The sequence below is a fragment of the Dromiciops gliroides genome, chromosome 6 (genome assembly GCF_019393635.1).
Source record: "Dromiciops gliroides isolate mDroGli1 chromosome 6, mDroGli1.pri, whole genome shotgun sequence".
NCBI classification, from domain to species: domain Eukaryota; kingdom Metazoa; phylum Chordata; class Mammalia; order Microbiotheria; family Microbiotheriidae; genus Dromiciops; species Dromiciops gliroides.
Genome location: NC_057866.1, coordinates 226,276,888 through 226,296,035, shown reverse-complemented (window position 1 = coordinate 226,296,035; position 19,148 = coordinate 226,276,888). Strand labels below are relative to the sequence as shown.

Below are 19,148 nucleotides of genomic sequence, written 5' to 3'. Positions count from 1 at the left end.
ACTTTCAAGGGTGGCAGAAAACAAACATTTTCTTGTAATTTTCAGCTGCAAGAGAATCTGCATCATTCATTTTGGAAGTCAGATTGCTGTAATGGAAAAGACACCATGGTTGGTGTTAGAGCCTGGGTTCGAATCCTGGGCTCTACCAGTGACCGCTTGTATGACCTTGGGTAAGTTACTTTTTCTCTTTGGGGCTCAGTCTCTTCATCTGTAAAATGGGAGGTGGGTGGTAGAGTTGGACTGGATTGACTTTTTAAAGAATGATTCTGCTTCTTAATCTGGGATAGCTAGGTGGTACAGTGAATAGAAATGCTGGACAAAGAAGATTCTTCCTGAGATCAAACCTGGCCTCAGACACCAACTAGGTGACCTTGGGCAAATCACTTAACCCTATTTGCCTCAGTCTCTTCATCTGTAAAAAATGAGCTGGAGAAGGAATTGGCAAATCATTCCAGTATCTTTGCCAAGAAAACCCCAAATGGGGTCATCAGATGTAACTGAAATGACTGAACACTTGATCTATGAGCTTATATCCTTCCTGGTTTTCTATTGGTTCCTTCTCATGTCCGTCAAAGGGAAACCACTCAGACATAGATAAGAAGGATGTTTGTGATGTTTTGATACTAAGGTCGCTGAAGCTCAGACTTGGAGTCCCTTATAACCTTTCCTCTTCCTTATGTTGTAGCATCCTGTAGCTCTTTTTGTGGTCTCAGTGCAAATGGCTCTGGGCTCTGGGTTCCCAGCTCTTCTGTTTCAGTCTGTTGTCTATTGTTTCCAAGATGTTTAAGTTGAAAGGTTGATCTATCTTCTTGGGTGACTTGATTTAGAATTTGGGGTTGCCCCAGCTCTATTTTGGCAAGTCTAAGCAGTTCTGCCACATCACACAATAGGTGCCCCACAACATGCCCTACATCTAGCATCTGCCAGGCCTTAGAATTTAACTTGCTTGGTGCCTCACTAGTATTTTTTGGCAGGTCACCCACTGTCCTCTCTGAAATTTGTTTACTATAGCTAAGCTTAGCCCTGTGGGAGGGACACAATCCTTTATTGTTTCTCCTTTTCCCTGCTTTCAGATCCTTCTCCCTAGCTACCCATGCATTCCACCTATCTATCCCTTACCTTCACGTGTACCTAGCCCCAGAACTGTTTTCTAGGTGTAGTCTTAGAATTAGAGACACACATACACACACACTGTTTTCTAGGTTCAATACAATTAGAGAACATTCTCAACTGGCAATTCATATTTACGAGATCTAGAAGAATTTTTTCTCAGCCTATTGTGGCAGGGTCTGGCCCCAATACTTAGTAATCTCTTTAGACTTAAGGCTGATGCCCAAGCATCTTGGCCAAAATGCTTAGTGTTGGTTGCTCTTTGTTCTACTAACAAGCTTATCTCTTGTTGTGGGAACTTAACCCATTTTCAGTTGAGCCCAATTAAATCTAGTGGGGGATGCCCTCCAGTAAAAGGTCTTCTCTTTCAGGTCTATCAGTGGAACTGATTTGTCTTGAAAATCTTTCCCTGAAAACATTTCGTAGCTTCTGAAGACTTGTCTGGAAAGTTGTTCCCCAGCATCTACTCTACAAAATGTTTCAGAATGATTCATTCAGGAGTTTGGAACCTGAAAAGGAAGGTCACTCAGTTTTTTCACCAGTAGAGCACAACATTGTCGCTGCTTATTTGATCACAGCAGGTACTTATTTTTTCTGTTTGAATAGTTATGTTTTAAAACGGGGGAAGAAAAAGATGAGTGGAGTTTCAGTTATCTCAAGTCAACGCATTTCATATACACTTGGTCTTTGATCAGTATGAAATAGAGAAATGTGTAAAATTCCTTTGATTTGCAATTTTCAATCAATAATTGGGAATATTACCACCTTGGTTTGGCTAGTACACTGCAACACGTTCTATTGTTAGAAGTAAAAAGAAATGTGCTACTTCCAGTGTTTTGTGGGTTTTTTTGCTTTTCCTGGCCATCTGCTATTTTCTCAGACAATTTTCACAATATTGTGGTTGGGCATGGGTTGGTTTTCATAGATTTTTCTTTTTTCCCCCCAGACTTCTGTTTTCCCTGAGAAAAGGGGAACTCCTGATAAGAAACTCTATAGATGAAGTCTGACACGTCAGCAATTTCTGTTGCCTAAAGATATGAATTGGAAATATATAGTACCTTGAACAGGAAGAAAGTGCTTTGGATTTACTAGTGGCAAATCCATGAAAATAAAGCATTCTTTATTATCATTCATCATTCATTCAGAAAATCTTAAGTCCTCCCTAAACATAGCACTTTTTCCAGAATCATTCGTATTTCTTTAACCCCAGCAATACTTTGTATCAATGATTTTATGCTAATGTACAACTAAAAAGACAGCAGAAGCATTAAAACAATTATTTTTTAAATGAAACAGTTGTTACATTTATAAATAATATTTATACATTTTCAGCTTTGTGCTGCTATATCAAATTTTTGAAATAACCTTGTATCATTTTGGATTTCTTGTTAGTAATTTGAAATATTCTCTCATATAAGACTAAGTATTCTTAAGCTGACCTCATTGGATTTTTTTTGGTGAGGCAATTGGGGTTAAGTGACTTGCCTAGGGTCACACAGGTAGTTAAGTGTTAAGTGTCTGAGGCCAGATTTGAACTCAGGTCCTCCTGACTCCAGGGCCAGTGCTCTATCCACTGCGCCACCTAGCTGCCCCAACCTCATTGGATTTTGAGCCTCAATGTTGATTTACATAATTTGGGGGGGGGCGCAATATAGAGAAGCATTACAGTTTCCTTGCTTAGGCTGGATTCATTGGACACTGAGTGTTATCCTTAAATAATATTGATTCCTTATAAGGGAGGGAGGGAGTATGAAGGAAGGAGAAGGAAGGAAAGATTGGTGTCTATGTGCTTTTTAATAATAACGATGATGATGATACCTAACATTTATATAGTGCTTACTATGTGCCAAACACTGCAAAGGGCTTTATAGTTTATTATCTCATTTGGTCCCCACAGTGACCCTGGAAAGGTGCTATTATTATCGCCATTTTACAGATGAGAAAGCTGAGATTAAATGACTTGCCCAGAGTCATACAGCTAGTAAATTTCTGAAACTGCATTTGAACCGAGCAGTTCTGACTCCAGGCCTGGTGCTCCATCCAATGTACCATCAGCTGCCTTTAAATATCAGCTACCTTATACATGTTGTGTGTTAAATTTTTGTTCTGTTTTCAGAATAAATGTTAGTTAAGTTTTTTATATATATAGTTATAGTCAGAAATATTGTTAACACCAATAACGTCTCCAGCTCAGTCGCTAGGCGGTGCCATGTCGCACAAAGCACTGGGTGCCGAGTCAGGAACACTAGAGTTCAAATCCAGACTCCTACATTAGCTGTCTTTGTGATCGTGGAGAACTACCCAACCTCTGCCTGCTTCAGTTTCCTCAACTGTAAAATGGTCCCAGAGTGGATGTAAGGGTCAAATGAAATAATTTTTGTACAGTGCTTAACCTGGCGCCTGCCGCAGCTGCTGGGGTCCTTAATAAATCCTTCCCTCCCGCCCATAAAGTTTATATATCATCTGATTCAGTTCAGCAACCCTACTATAGGCAAAGTGCTGGGCTAGCAATGGAGATACAAAGATAAAAAAAGAACCAGTTCCTTACGTTAATGAATATGAGTTTATTAGAGTACCATTAAGATTAGATAGCTAAGGGGGCAGCTAGGAGGTGCAGTGCATAAAGCACTGGCCCTGGATTCAGGAGGACCTGAGTTAAAATGTGGCCTCAGACACAACACTAGCTGTGTGACCCTGGGCAAGTCACTTAACCCTCATTGCCTGGTGTGCCCCCCCCCAAAAAAAAGATTAGGTGGTATAGTGGATGCTGGTCTTGGGGTCTGGAAGACCTGAGTTCAAATCCTACTTCAGACCCTTATTTAACTTTTCTACTTCTGTTAATGGTGCCACCATTCTTCTAGTCACCCAAGCTTATATCCTTGGAACTATCTTTGCCTCTTTCCTCTCTCTCATCCCCTACAACAAATCTGTTGCTAAGTTCTACTTTCATCATATCTCTAGCATGTGGACTTTTTCTCCACTTCCACCACAGACTTCCAAGTTCATTAAGGCTTGAATATGTAGATTTGATAATCAAATGCTAATCATCATATCATATGATATAGAGATAATAATTGAACTCTTGAGAGTTGATATTGCTAAGAGATAAGGGTAGAGTAAGAGAAGAGGACCCAGGACAGATCCTTGGATAACATGCACAATTAAGGAGGAGACACTTGGGTAAGCACGTCTGATTCATGTCCTCCCCTCAACACACTTTCTATATTTCTGAGATTTCAGCTTGACCTGTCTTGGGATGAGAGGAGATCCAGGAAGCTGTGTTTCCAGACAGTCACAGTACTTAGAGTTCTTGAATCAGCATACACGGAGAATTTCTGTCCTATGCTCCGGGTGTCCATCTCAAGTACACTATGAGTCCTTGGGTAAAGTATATTACATATAGGTTATGATACAGCCAGCGAGACTGGAGAGTAGTGATTGGTGTAGGAGGACCTAGAGAGAGCAACATAAGGAAAGAAGTGAGAGGACTGAGAAATAGCCATTGGATTAAACAATTTAGAGATAGTTGGTAACCTTGAAGAGAGTAGCTTCAGTTTAGTGATCAGGTCAGTAACCAGATTTCTAAGGGATTAAAACGTGAGTGGGAATTAAAGTAGAAGCAACAAGTATAAGACATAGGTAACATTGTCTAGCAGTTTGGTTATGAAAAGGAGGTATGATTTGGGATGATAGGGTTTTTTTGTTTGTTTTGCAGGGCAGTAAGGGTTAAGTGACTTGCCCAGGGTCACACAGCTAGTGTCAAGTATCTGAAGATGGATTTGAATTCAGGTCCTCCTGAATCCAGGTCTGGTGCTTTATCCACTGTGCCACCTAGCTGCCCTCCGGGATGATAGTTTTAAGGGAATGAATATGGTCATGAATCCATTCATTCATTCTTTTGTTTGTTTTTAGAATGGATGAGATTTGGGCTTGTTTGTTGGTAGGAGCAAGTAGATAAAGGGATTGAAGATGAGAGAGTGGAGGGATGATCCAAGGGATAAGTTACCAGAGGAGATAGATAAAGGGATGGGATCCACGACAACAACAAGTAAGAGCCTTGGCAAGGATGATTTCTTCTAAAATGGATACAAAGAAAAGGAAAATGGAGAACGATGTAGAGTGGTTTTGAGATCTAGAAGGAGGGAGCTCAGGGCCAGTGCTGCCTTTTCTCAGTCATATATGAGACATGGTCTTTAGAGGGAGAAGGGAAAAGGGATTGTTGAACAGAATAGAAAAGTTTTGGAATACTCACTTCATAGTGGGTATAAAAAGGAATCAGTAAGAGAAAAAAGGATTGCCTTGAAGCAATGAGGGTCCATTTGAGATTCAAAAACATGTTTGAAGCTGTCACGATGGCTGAATCTTTGACATGACCTTCTGATTCCTTCTCTATTTTCTTTTGTATATCTGTACAATCAGCAGCCATGGACCCCTGACACCATCAATGGGCATTAACTATCTTTCTAATTATTTAAATCTTCCTTTGTTTTTGCCAATATACTATTTTTTTTAAGGGCAATGAGGGTTTAAAAAAAGTGACTTGCCCAGGGTCACACAGCTAGTTAAGTGTCAAGTGTCTAAAGCCGGATTTGAACTCAGGTCCTCCTGAATCTAAGGCCATTGCTTTATCCACTGCACCACCTAGTTGCCTCCGCCAATATACTTTTATAGTTGGCTTCTTAAAAGTCCTATGGGTTCAAGTAACCTTGCATTTAACATTTGTTTTACTTAATATTTTATATTTTTATTTAGCTTTAGTATAGAATTTATAATAACATTTATTTATATTATATTTAATGATAATTTAATATTTTTGGTTATATGTAATTTTGAAATTTTAATATTTTATTGGTTTTAATTATTTATTAATGTTCTCTCCCTCTTAATTTAATTTTATTTTTATATGTGTCTCCTCCCAATAGAGGGTAAGCTCCCTGAGGATCCCTGGTTGCCACACTCTTGATTTTTTAATTCATTTTGTATCAGTTCACATGTCTTTCCATTCTCTCGATTCATCATATTTATTTATTTATTTGTTTACTTTTTGATTCATCATATTTAAATGACAACTTTGAGTGTGTTCTGAGATCTTTAAAGAAAAGTGGTTATATGGGTTGCAGATTGGTGGGAGTAGAGTTGTTGCTAAACAGTTTTAAGGCAGCTTTTCTCACAAAGTGAGAGAAGTGCCTTTCTCAGTTTTTCCCGAAGGAAGAGGAGGGAATTGAGTCAGAGTGTCTGACACAGGAGAGACATAGTTAATGAAAACAGGAACTGTAGCTAAGGACCTGGGTAGCTAGGTGGCACAGTAGATAATAGTGCCAGGCCCGAGTTCAGATCTGGCCTCAGACACTTACTGGCAGGGTGACCCTAGACAAGTCACTTAATGCTGTTTGCCTCAGTTTCCTCATCTGTAAAATGAGCTAGAAAAGGAAATGGCAAACCACTCCAATATCTTTGCCAAGAAGACCCCAATTGGGGTCACAAAGAGTAGGACATGACTGAAATGACTCAACAACAGCTAAGGAACCAAGATCCAGAGGAGTCAGTCACAGTGGGGGGGGTCTGGATGCCGGCTCTATCATTGTTTTTTTTGTTTTTTTTGTTTGTTTTTGTTTGCGGGGCAATGGGGGTTAAGTGACTTGCCCAGGGTCACACAGCTAGTAAGTGTCAAGTGTCTGAGGCCGGATTTGAACTCAGGTACTCCTGAATCCAGGGCCGGTGCTTTATCCACTGTGCCACCTAGCTGCCCCGGCTCTATCATTGTTAAAGGTATTCTGGGGTTTGTGGACTTTTCTTAAGTGCAGATACTACTTCTGCCTGTTATTGCTTCCTCTAGTCCACTGTATTGGTATCAGTTAAGGCTCCTGGTTAGTATGTCTACACAATCATTTCTGGCTACTTTGATGTTCATATTGAACTTGCTTTTAAACATGTCCAAATTAAGATACTGAGTGCCTTGTTTTCTGTGTTTTTGTAGGTGTGATAAGTATTCTCAGCAACGTCGTCGTGCTAGGCATCTTTGTTAAATACAAAGAACTTCGGACACCAACAAATACAATTATCATAAATCTGGCTGTTACTGATATAGGGGTTAGCAGCATTGGTTATCCCATGTCTGCTGCTTCAGACCTCTACGGAAGTTGGAAATTTGGATATGCTGGATGCCAGGTATTTGAGAGCTTCTGGGTTGTTAGGGAATAATGTGGAACAAGATCATTGGTTTTGGTTTCAAAGACCTAGGTTTAAGTTTTCCTTCTGATCTTAGGCAAAACTTCCCTATGTCCAAATTTCTTCACCTGTAAAATGAAATTATTGAACCTAAGTAGAGATTCTTAACCTTGTTGGTGTCTGTGGCCTTAAAAGAAATTTGATATTTGTATTTCAATGCAATTGATCTCCTTTATAATCCTATATATTTTATTTCATGCATTAAAAAAAATTGATTCCAAGAAGGCTTCACCAGCAAAAGGGCTTCACCTGCCCATAACACAAAAATGGCTCAGAACTTTTGTATCAAAGGGACTCTGAAGTCTCTTCCTACTCCTGAGCTGTGATCCTGTGATCTCAAATACTGAAAGCAATTTTCATTTTTGGGGGGAAAAGGTAGAGTAATTAGAATGTTTTCTTTTTAAAGAGGACTTATTTTAAGTGGGAATCTTATTAGATCTTAGGCTTTCAATGACAATGGCTTGTGGAATGGTTAGGAATTTGCTTTTGAGCAGAATGATGTCAGAGGATTGAAAGTGCCTTTTTTCTTTATCAATCCAAAGAGGAAATATAACATAGAGGAAAGAAGTAGAAACCAGAAGATGGGGTTGTAGTTCTGGTCTAGCTACTAGGCAGGTCTGTGTTAGAGGTTGGGGAACCTAGCAAAGCATGGGATGTGTATGTAGATGCTCATAAACATTTATGAATTTGCTCACTGAGGGGAGAACCACCAACTTTCACCAATTGTTATTGAGCCTAATATAACCCAAATCTTTTGGGAGAGAGGGGAAGGATTGCTAGGATCTTTGGGTCTTGAACATATAGCATCTAGAACCTGAGTCCCATCAAACAAAGGCACCATTTTGTTTGAGAAAGAGTTTTAATGGGGACTATCAGTCACATGAACTATAGGAAAGAGATCTAGAATAAATTCAGCTTTATAAAAGATTTGGAATATCAGCTGAAATTATTAGCTTAAAAATAAAGATGTCGGGGGCAGCTAGGTGGTGTAGTGGGTAAAGCACTGGCCCTGGATTCAGGAGGATCTGAGTTCAAATTTGGCCTCAGTCACTTCACACTTACTAGCTATGTGACCTTGAGCAAGTCACTTAACCTTCATTGCCCTGCCCCCCCCCCAAAAAAAAAAGATGTCAAGTCAACTAGTATTTATTAAGCATCTAAAATGTGGTGGGCACTGTGCTAAGTCCTGGAGATAAAAAAAAAGCAAAAGACAATCCTTGTTCTCAAAAAACTCACATTCTAATATGGAAGATGACATGCAATCACCTATGTATCAACAAGATGTATGTATGTGTGTGTACATACTGTGTGCACACACTTATGTATACAGGATAAATTGGAGCAAATCTGAGGGAAGGTGGTAGTACTAAGGGTAATTAGAAAAGGCCTCTTAGAACGTAGGATTTTAGCTGAGATTTGAAGGAGGCCAGGGGAGCCAAGGGGGCATCTAGGTGATTCAGTAGATAGTGCTGGGTCTAGAATCAGGAAGACCTGAGTTCGAATCTAGCCAAGCCACAGACTTACTAGCTGTGTGACCCTGGGCAAGTCACTACACCCTGTTTGCCTCAGTTTCCTCATCTATAAAATGAGCCGGAGAAAAAAATGGCAAACCATTCCAGTATCTCTGCCAAGAAAACCCCAAATGGGGTCACTAAGAGACAGATGTGACCGAACAACAACAGCAGGGAACCAAGAGGCAGAGACAAGGAGAACGAAGGACATTTAAGGCATAGGGGACAGTCAGTGAAAATGCCTGGAATTGGGAGAAGTGTTGTATGTTCAAGGAACAGCCAAGAGGCCAATGTGGCTGGACTGAAGAATATGAAGATGAGAATAAAGTGTAAGGACACTGGAAGAGTATGAAGGGGCCATATTGTGGGATGATTTTATATGCAGCTGTTGGCTCAAAGGACCCTTTGCATACAGTTTTCCTCCCTGAGGGAGATTCAGTGCTCTGCAACTGCCTGGCCGTGAGGGAGTCTTTCTCATCTCTTTCCCAGTTCTAATGTGCTATGACCCTAATAACAGCTTATATTTACAAATTACTTTCCATATATATATTCCTATTTGATCTATCTTGTCAGATCCAGAAAGTCTTCCAGGAAACTTCATAAACTTTAGGTGGACATTTAATGTAGATGAAGATTATGATCAACCCTTTTTTCTAGGTGAGGAAACTGAGGCTCAGCAACATCAAGCAACTGGCCCAGTGTCATCCAGCTAGGGACTGTCAGGGTCGGCTCTTCTCTTCAGTGTTCTATCCATTAGGTCACACTGTCTCTCTGATGGTAGCAATTTTATGAATTATGCACACTCCCAAGCCAAGCAGAGTAAGCACACTTATACATGAATTTTCTTTTAAAATTTTAAAATCTTGTTAATATCTTTTGGTTTTGTATCACTTTCATCTCTGAATGTACCCCTCTCTAGTCCCCTACTCACTTAGCTGTCCCCTGTATCAAAGATTAAAAAAGAAAGAAGAAACATCTTTTGTCTTTAAAAAAAATTACTATTTGTTATATGGGATAGCTCTCTGCGGGGGTGGGGGTGGGGGTGGAGGGAGGACGAGGATAGATCCTGGAGAAGGAAATAGCAAACCATTCCAGTATCTTTGCAAGAAAACCCCAAATGGGGTCACAGAATTGGACATGACTGAAACAATTAACAACAGCAGCAACAACAACTTGGGCAAAACTATGATGATACAAAAAACAAAAGACATTGGTAACAAGTTATTTTTTACAAAAGAGTGATAGTTTTTCAACAAAGCTAAGCAGCACATTGACTGAGTCTAATGGAGTCTACCACATTCCACGTTCACATTTTCTTACTACTGTAACAGAGAGAGGAAAAGTGCATTTTCTCAACTCTTCTCCAGGTCAAGCTCAGTTAGTATAATTATGGAGCATTCATTTTTTTGTTCTTTTGATTTCCATTGCTGTCATTTGTTGTACATATATTTTCAAACGAATTTCCATGGTTACTTGTTGAATCAGTCTTGCAGACTCATAGTATCCAAATAATTTAGTTCAGTTACCATTTTGTTACAGTAAATGTTTCCATTAAAAGTCCCCATTTAGAATTAAGCATTTAAGATAGTCATTGTTATATTTAATGTAAAGAAAGCAAATTAAATCTGAATTTTTGATACATTGGTTGAGTTGAACAGGTGGTTATGGTTTTTTTAAACCATAAAAAGAACAAATGACTCTTTCTGTTATAAAATGTATTCAAGGCTTACCTGAAGTGAACTTATTAAAACAGTTAAAAAAGAAAATTAATTTATTTTACTGATTAAGAATTAGTAAAAATTAAACTATGCCTGAATATAGATAAAATTTTTTGAATATAACAGTCAAATAACTTTAATTGCTTCTTGGGAGGGTGATTAAAATTGTATATGATTTTTAATTTCAGATTTATGCTGGTTTAAACATCTTTTTTGGAATGGCAAGTATTGGATTGCTCACTGCTGTGGCTATTGATCGTTACCTGACCATCTGTCAACCTGATCTCGGTACAGCTCTGTCCTTATGGGCTTTCAAAACAGATTAATGATAAGGGCTGAGTTACTGCTCCATTCTACACTATCCAAAACAGTTTTGATGGTTCTGAGCCACACTCAGCATTGTTTTTATGTGGGACCCAGTTTTTTCCAGGCCAGTTTCAAATGATTCTCATGCCTCTATTGTCTAATACAGTGGTTTTCAACTTTTTGGTCTCAGGACCCCTTCACACTCTTAAAAATTGAGGATCCCCCAAAGAGGCTTTGTTTATGTGGTTTATAGGTATTAACTATTAAAAATTAAAAAGTCTTAGGATTATTATGACTATTGTTACTAGCACCTACTGTGTGCTATGTACTGTGGGAGATGATACGCTTTAGGATACGAAGAAAGACAAAAACCCCCCCAAACAATCCCTGTTCTCAAGGAGCTCAGTCTTTGTTTTGCCTCATGGACTCCCTGAAAGGGTTTTAGAGACTCCCAAGGGTCCCTGGATCACACTTTGAGATCCACTGATCTAGCATATAACTGCTTTAAAATCTACTTTACAGGGGCAGCTAGGTGGCGCAGTGGATAGAGCACTGGCCGTGGAGTCAGGAGGATCTGAGTTCAAATCCGGCCTCAGACACTTAACACTTACTAGCTATGTGACCCTGGGCAAGTCACTTAACCCAATTGCCTTGCCAAAAAAGAAAAAAATCTACTTTACATACTAAATTTGCATCTTTAATTCAGGCTTTCCCTTGGTCCTTTCTGACAGCAACTGTTAACTACATGGTAACTGCCCAACCAGAAAGTAGACCTGCATCCACACTCATTAGTAATTTCATTTCCTTATTGTAACTCCCTACCATGCTAAGATATCTTGTCTCTTTAGTAGTTTTTTGAGTAAGTGTTGATGCTGATTTCAGCCCATGTTTTTGTTCTATACTTTTATTCTTACATTTAGGACAACTGCTTACTTGAGTTCTTCCCATTTTCTTCAAAAAAATTTTTTTTGCATAATCCATCTTCTCAGAGATGACCAAGAAACCATGTGTCTCTCTTCTTTAGGTTTCTGATATTGAAAGTAACAAGCAAACTGACCTTGGAATCTCAAGTGCATTTTTAGGGAAAAGATTATCATTCTATTTCTATCACTCCATCTACTGATCAATGGGTGCACAGTGAACTCATAAGCATGATGCTCAGGTGCTGTTGAAAATATATCAGTCCTACAAAAGAAGGGCTATAGAAGAACAAGTACAATGCCCCATGGCATTGGGACCATATTTGTTACTCATCATAAGGTAGCTCGTGGGTCAGGGCTGATCATTTCTCTCAGATGGTCTTAAGCCGAGGAATTCTCATGTTGTTCTGGACTCCAGCTCACCTTTCTTTGGAGAGTCAGTTTTGCTCTGGTTCAGATTCAAGTCCAGACTTCACACAGGAAGCTGTGGGGCTGAAGTGATTAATTAAAAAAAAAAAATCATTTTCCTGAAGTCTGTTGACAAGCTCCATTTGGTCAGTCAGCAGATTGAACTCTTCACTGCCTAGAGACCAGGCAATGAAATGGAAGTAGGGATGTGTAAGGGGCTAAAATTAGCCTTGGGTGCCCCAAACGGGCTGCTCCTCCCCTAGCATGACTGCTCTCCCTGAAACTGCCGCAGGCACACAGGCCTCACTCAATTGCCCAGCCCATGCTCCGCTCAGTGGGGATACACATGGAAATATTTTTTTTTTACAGATGGAAGGGTGAATGAGTAGAGAATCCTTCCATTTGCCAAATTGAATGTTGTCAGTACTACGGAGATAGAGAGAGGTGCTAAGCCGTGAGTAGGTCACAGACTAAATAAGTTTACCTGCTTTTGGTAACACAATACTTCTAATATGAAGTGTGTGTACAGTGAGTCATAGTCAAAATTAGTTTATTTGTCTTTGATAATACAATACCTTTAATAATGAAGTATGTGTGCATACTCAAAGTTTGAGAGAATAAAAATGCTGAAATGTAAAAAACCTCCCAAATACAAAAAAAACCCCTATTTAATATCAATTTAACTTAATCCCATCTTAAAAAAAATAATTGGAAGTACAGAACCGTTTATTGATGAATGATGTCAGCATTGATTGTGTTTATTGGTCAATAGGAAGAAGAATGACTCCTTATAATTACACCATCATGATTCTGACTGCTTGGGTGAATGGCTTTTTTTGGGCCTTGATGCCTATTATAGGTTGGGCTGGTTATGCTCCGGATCCGACTGGCGCTACATGTACTATAAACTGGCGGAAGAATGATGCATAAGAGAGTTTTACTATGTAAAGTCACACATTACAAATTTAGGAATTTCTATATTCTTCTGGATTTTGGCTAAGTTCACTTATTTTATTTTTTTCTGTTTAAAGAGTATTCCTTAGCCTTGCAGATGTTTTGAGAGCTAGAAAGGTCCCTACATAGATATCGATAGAAGGCAAAGTTTATAATGGTGCTGATAGTTGAATAGGAAGTAAAATTTCATGAGTTTTCAGATTATACAGGCTTTGAGAGCAAGACAAGAGATATAGGAAAGTTTCTTTAGTTGTCTGGAGGGAGGAATATCCAGTTCCTTTTATCTTTACCTATATACTTATATGAGCAGCTAGATGGTGAAGTGGGTAGAGCTCACATCTGGCTTCAGACACTTACTAGATGTTTGACCCTGGGCAAGTACTTAACTCTGCCTCAGTTTCCTCATCTGTCAAATGAACTGGAGAAGGAAATGCTAAACCAGTGCAGTATCTTTGCTAAGAAAACCCCAAATGGGATCACAAAGAATCGGACACAACTAAAAATAACAACATATACCTATATCCTTTCCTTTCTTCTTGAAATTTCCTATGAGTGGAGGGTATGCATTATCAGGAGCACATGAGGGTAGGACCTAGAATGGAGAAGAGAACTGGGGTGGGACAGGGAGCCAGAATTATTGATGATGATGACTCAAGATCCTAGCGGCTACTCATTCCTTACAATCTTTTCAGAGATTGCTTAGGAAACATCTTTTGAGTGCTGTATAGACAAAGTGCAGCTCCCACAAGAATTCTGGGGGAAAGTGCTATATCGTTTTCCTGGGAGAATGGAGTTCATCAAAAGGATGCTGCTATGAAAACCAGAAACATCTCAATTAACTATAAAATGATGAATTTTCTTTTTATAAAGACAAAATTTCTAAGAAAATTGCGAGAGTGATCTCTAAGTAGGAGCAATTTGCTCTATTAATTTTTTGTTTGAAAATTCTTTAGGGGGTAATAATTGCTTTTGTTTTTCAGATCTTTTGTTTCTTACACAATGACCGTTATTGCTATAAATTTTGTCATGCCCTTAGTGGCCATGTTTTACTGTTACTACAATGTTTCTCAAAAGATGAAAGAATATAGTCCTAGCAACTGTCCTGAGCACATAAACAGAGACTGGTCAAACCAAGTCGATGTAACAAAGGTAAGAGGGGATATTTCTTTTATTTGTTTTTGTTTTTGGGTTTTTTGGTTTTTTGGTTTTTTTGCGTTGCAATGGGGGTTAAGTGACTTGCCCAGGGTCACACAGCTAGTAAGTGTTAAGTGTCTGAGGCCGGATTTGAATTCAGGTACTCCTGAATCCAGGGCCGGTGCTCTATCCACTGCACCACCTAGCCGCCCCCGGGGATATTTCTTTTAGAAAATTGGGGGCAGCTAGGTAGTGCTCTAGATAAAGCACTGGCCCTGGATTCAGAAGGACCAGAGTTCAAATCAGGCCTCAGACACTAGACACTTGTTAGCTGTGTGACCCTGGGCAAGTCACTTAACCTTCATTGCCCTGTAAGACAAAACAAACCCCAAAATTACTAGCTGTTTTCATCATGTAAATGCATCCCAACCGGTCTATTATCACTTCTATGTTCTTATCAGTTGAGCTCCAAGTTTGCTATTCGACCTCACCCGAATCCCCCAGCATGCACATAGAAAGTTGTCAAAGGTGATAGGCCATTACCCTAAGGAAGTGATAGGGCAGGTTCAGCAACCTATGGCACAAGGCAAGGCTGGTTTTCTTAGGCCTACAAACACTTCCTGCCATCACAGTCTCTTCCCATGCCACTTGAATGAGAGAGCTACCTCCTTTCCTCTTCCTCCCTTCCTTTACTGCCCTTCCCCACCCCTTCATCCCCACCCCCACCTAATTCCCATCTCTGGCCAGTGTTTGCTCAGCAGTCCCCAGCCATGCCAGAAGAAAGAGGGAGGACTCAGAATGCTGACATGAGATCGCAAGCCTGTGTTCTGGGCAGCTAGAGGTGTACAGTGGCTAGAGCTCCAGGCCTGGAGTCAGAAAGACTCATCTTCCTGTGTTCAAATCTGACTTCACTTACTAGCTGTGTGACCTTGGCTAAGTCACTTAACCCTATTTGCCTCAGTTTCCTCATCTGTAAAATGAGCTGGAGAAGGAAAAAGCAAACCATTGCAGTCTCTTTGCCAGGAAAACCAAATGAAATTCACAAAAAGGCATGACTGAAACGACTGAACAACAAAAAACTTGTGTTCTAGGGTTGTCTAAATTTGTGTAAGATTCTCAAAGTTGGGGCAGCCAGATGGCGCAGTGGATAGAGCACCGGCCCTGGAGTCAGGAGTACCTGAGTTCAAATCCGGCCTCAGACACTTAACACTTACTAGCTGTGTGACTTTGGGCAAGTCACTTAACCCCAATTGCCTCACTAAAAAAAAAAAAAGATTCTCAAAGTTAACTTACCATATAATTAAACGTGTTCATGCTGTGCTTTCTCCTGATATTGGAGCTATCCCCGGGCATATAAGGAAGGTGAAACTGAAGGAAATGGATCTGTGATTTCATTAGTGTAGGGGATTCCCAGTGAGAAAATTCCCTTCAACAAGCATTTATTAAGGGCTTATTGTGTGTCAGACATTGTGCTAAGCCCAGGGGGCTATAAAGAAATAGTCTCTTCCATACATTTTAATGGGGGAGACAGTATGTAAAATAACTAGGTACATAGATATATGCAGAATAGAGAAAGAAGGCATCAGTAGCTATGGGGAGGTCATTGCCTTTCGAGGCATGGTGGCTAGAGTACTGGGCCTGACATCAGGAAGGCTGGAGTTCAAATCTGGCCTCAGACACTAGCTGTGTGACCATGGGCAAGTCATTTAACCTTAATTTATCTCAATTTCCTCATTTGCAAAATGGGATATTGATAGTATCTAATTCATAGGGTGCCGTGAAGATCAAATGAGATAATATTTGTAAAAAGTACTTCGCACAGTGCCTGGCACATGGTAGGTACTATATAAGTACCGCTTCTCTATCCCTAGAGATTTGCCTTGTAGCATTGAAAAGTTAAGTGACTTGCCCACAGTACCTAAATATCAGAGGCAGGACATGAACTTCAGTCTTCCTGGCTTTGGGGATAGCGCTCATGATTGTACCACAATGCCCTGCCCCAGTCCTAAGCCAGAGAATTTTTATATATTGAAGTGTTTAAATGGACAACTGTCTTGTTTTCCAGATGTCTGTGATAATGATTTTAATGTTCCTGCTTGCTTGGTCCCCTTATTCCGTTGTGTGCTTATGGGCTTCTTTTGGAGACCCAAAGGAGATTCCCCCAGCAATGGCTATCATAGCCCCTCTCTTTGCGAAATCTTCCACCTTCTACAATCCCTGTATATATGTGGCTGCCAACAAGAAGTAAGTGCCTCGAAACAGAAACTACCAAAGTCGTGTTGGTATTAAAAGGTAACAGAGGTATGAGTTGATGGCATAGGTTTGGAGTTGGCAGGGATCTAGGAGATCATCAGATCTAAATCTCCTCTTCTAGGTGAGGATGCTCAAACCCATATTTGTCCAGCGTCGCCATGGTAGTATGTGGAGTCAGGCAGCACTGGATTCATGAAGTCATGCTCTCTCAGATTTCATCCAAACCCAGGGAAGCAGTCTGATGTTACTTTGAAGAGCCCTGGGTCTCGATGAGCATCATGTTAGGCAAACAAGGCCTCCTCTATGTGTCTTCAAGGAGGATTCCCTCTACTTCTCCATCCTCTATTATCACCAACCCCCGCCCCCCCTCCAACACAATTTACATTGTATGTAAGTTGGGAGAAAGGATAGAATGGATTGATTCTACTGAAATATTTCACCTGGAAGATTCACTAGAGAAGAAGGGATTTTGAAACTTAGAATTTGAATCCAAATGCTTCCAGCTGAATTTTTGTGTGCCTAAAGATATACCTTATTGTATATGTGTGTATAGTAGATGCAGAGAGAAACTCCTATTGTTAATGATCCAACATGGCTAATACCTACAAACAGGAAGAATGGTTATTGCATTCACTCACTAATTAGTGTTCTCCATCCATTGGGATGGAGAATCATTTGAAAGCTCTAGACCATGGGACCCTTATTGACCCTTATTCTTGTCCTCCTGCATTAGAATGTAAATCCTTTGCCAGCAGGGATCATCTCATTGATTTTTTTTTTAAATTTCCAGTGTCTGAAATATAGTGGGTGCTTAATAAATACTTGTTGACTGTTTTTTTGTTTGTTTGGGGCAATGAAGGTTAAGTGACTTGCCCAGGATCACACAGCTAGTAAGTGTCAAGTGTCTGAGATTGGATTTGAACTCAGGTCCTCCTGAATCCAGGGCTGGTGTTTTATCTGCTGCGCCACCTAGCTGCCCCATTGTTGACTGTTTGATCTCAACTGTCATTGTCAAAATTTTCAGTAAGGTTGGACCCCTGCTAGGAAGTAGAAGATTATTAAATATTAAATTCATTGACATCACTCTACCACACTCCCTCAGGTGACTTGTCCAGGGTCACACAGTCAATACATGCCCAAATTTGTATTTGAATTGGAGTTGTACTTGCTCTATTAAGTGGGTGGCACAGTGGATAGAGTGCTGGGCTTGGAATCAGGAAGACTCGAATTCAAGTGTGACCTCAGGGACATGGAAGATGAACATTAAATGACAATAATTTTTTCTAATTTATGGGCAATAATCTGAATTTGGTCTTTAGACTGTTTATGTTTTTGTTTTTTAGTGAGGCAGTTGGGGTTAAGTGACTTTCCCAGGGTCACACAGCTAGTAAGTGTTAAGTGTCTGAGGCCTGATTTGAACTCAGGTCCTCCTGACTCCAGGGCCGGTACTCTATCCACTGTGCCACCTAGCCACCCCTTCATGTGTTTTAAAAGGATTCAAATACAGATGTTAGAGACAGAGAACATTTGAAAGTTTTTTTAAAAAAATCAACATTTCAAGCAATTATGAATTATGACAGATTCCTCCCCTTTCTTATAGGTTCCGAAGAGCAATATCTGCGATGATCCGATGTCAGACTCACCAGTCAATGCCCGTATCCAATGCTTTACCCATGAAACTAACTTGAGATCAACTTTTGAATTATGAAAGGAAAAAGAGCCAACCTACATCATTTTTTCCAATTTTTTCTGTATTTTAACTTTAATCTATTTAATATTCCCACAAAGCTGATTCCTACTTGTATTCATGTACTGACTTGTATTCTCAAAAGCCAGGACTATTGCCTAATTTTATTTCATGTGCATGTGGTGTTCTATTAGTATTTGAACTGTTGAATGGAATGTTCCCAACTAGTATATTAAAAAGAAACCTAATACTTTACCTCATTTTTATATCTTCTTCTTATAGTAAAGCAATGGGATTAAAAAAGAAAAAAAAGATCAAGTCAGTACTTCCTTGACAGTGTTTAAGGAATGAAGTCATAGCCCATTTAATCTTCCTGTATATTCTTTTTTGCTTATTTTGCTCCTTTTGGCAGATTAGTCTTTTAATATTCGGTGTAGTATAATCAATAGACATCAGATCTTGAAGTCTAGAAGATATGGATGAAAGTCCAATCGCTGACACAGGGTGATTATATGACCTTTGGAAAATCATTTAACCTCTCAATGCCCTAAGCAACTCTAATACTATAAGTTGATCCGAATTGGTAAAAGAATTTTCCTCATTGGGAACTCCTAACAAAAATGGACTCACCGGTCTTAACCAAAATCAGTATTGTCAACTGAGATGCTAAATAGAATCAATCAGTAGTTTCCCCAAAGCAGTGGTTTTGTAAGTTTGTCGTTTATATATGATATAGAAAACTGGCACTATTAAAGGAGGTTAGTCAGGTTTCTGGGTTAAGTCCCGGAAGCCTGTTTGATGCTTCCTCCAAAAAACCTCATTCCTTCTGCTCTAACATCTCATTGTAAGATTTGAGTGACCGTGAATTATTTTTTTTTAAATCATAAGTTTTATTGATATATTTTGCTTCTATTCTCAT

The 19,148-nt window shown here is 39.6% G+C and overlaps 1 protein-coding gene across 1 annotated transcript; it reads left to right on the top strand.

Annotated features, from left to right (window-relative positions):
* Window positions 1–1,557: 1,557 nt before the first annotated feature.
* On the top strand, window positions 1,558–18,270 carry RRH (retinal pigment epithelium-derived rhodopsin homolog). Its single transcript, XM_043973215.1, has 7 exons — window positions 1,558–1,691; window positions 7,088–7,278; window positions 10,756–10,855; window positions 12,974–13,127; window positions 14,136–14,304; window positions 16,355–16,533; window positions 18,143–18,270. The coding sequence occupies exons 1-7, from the start codon at window positions 1,586–1,588 to the stop codon at window positions 18,228–18,230; spliced, it is 987 nt and encodes a 328-aa protein (XP_043829150.1). The 5' UTR covers window positions 1,558–1,585; the 3' UTR covers window positions 18,231–18,270.
* Window positions 18,271–19,148: the final 878 nt, after the last annotated feature.

What these genes read in the sequence shown, in the direction of transcription:
- RRH (XM_043973215.1), top strand. Translation starts at nt 1,586, where the DNA reads ATGTTTCAGAATGATTCATTCAGGAGTTTGGAACCTGAAAAGGAAGGT. An exon ending in TGCTTATTTGATCACAGCAG is followed by an intron (nt 1,692 to 7,087) that starts GTACTTATTTTT and finishes GTGTTTTTGTAG; the next exon opens with GTGTGATAAGTATTCTCAGC. An exon ending in TTGGATATGCTGGATGCCAG is followed by an intron (nt 7,279 to 10,755) that starts GTATTTGAGAGC and finishes TTTTAATTTCAG; the next exon opens with ATTTATGCTGGTTTAAACAT.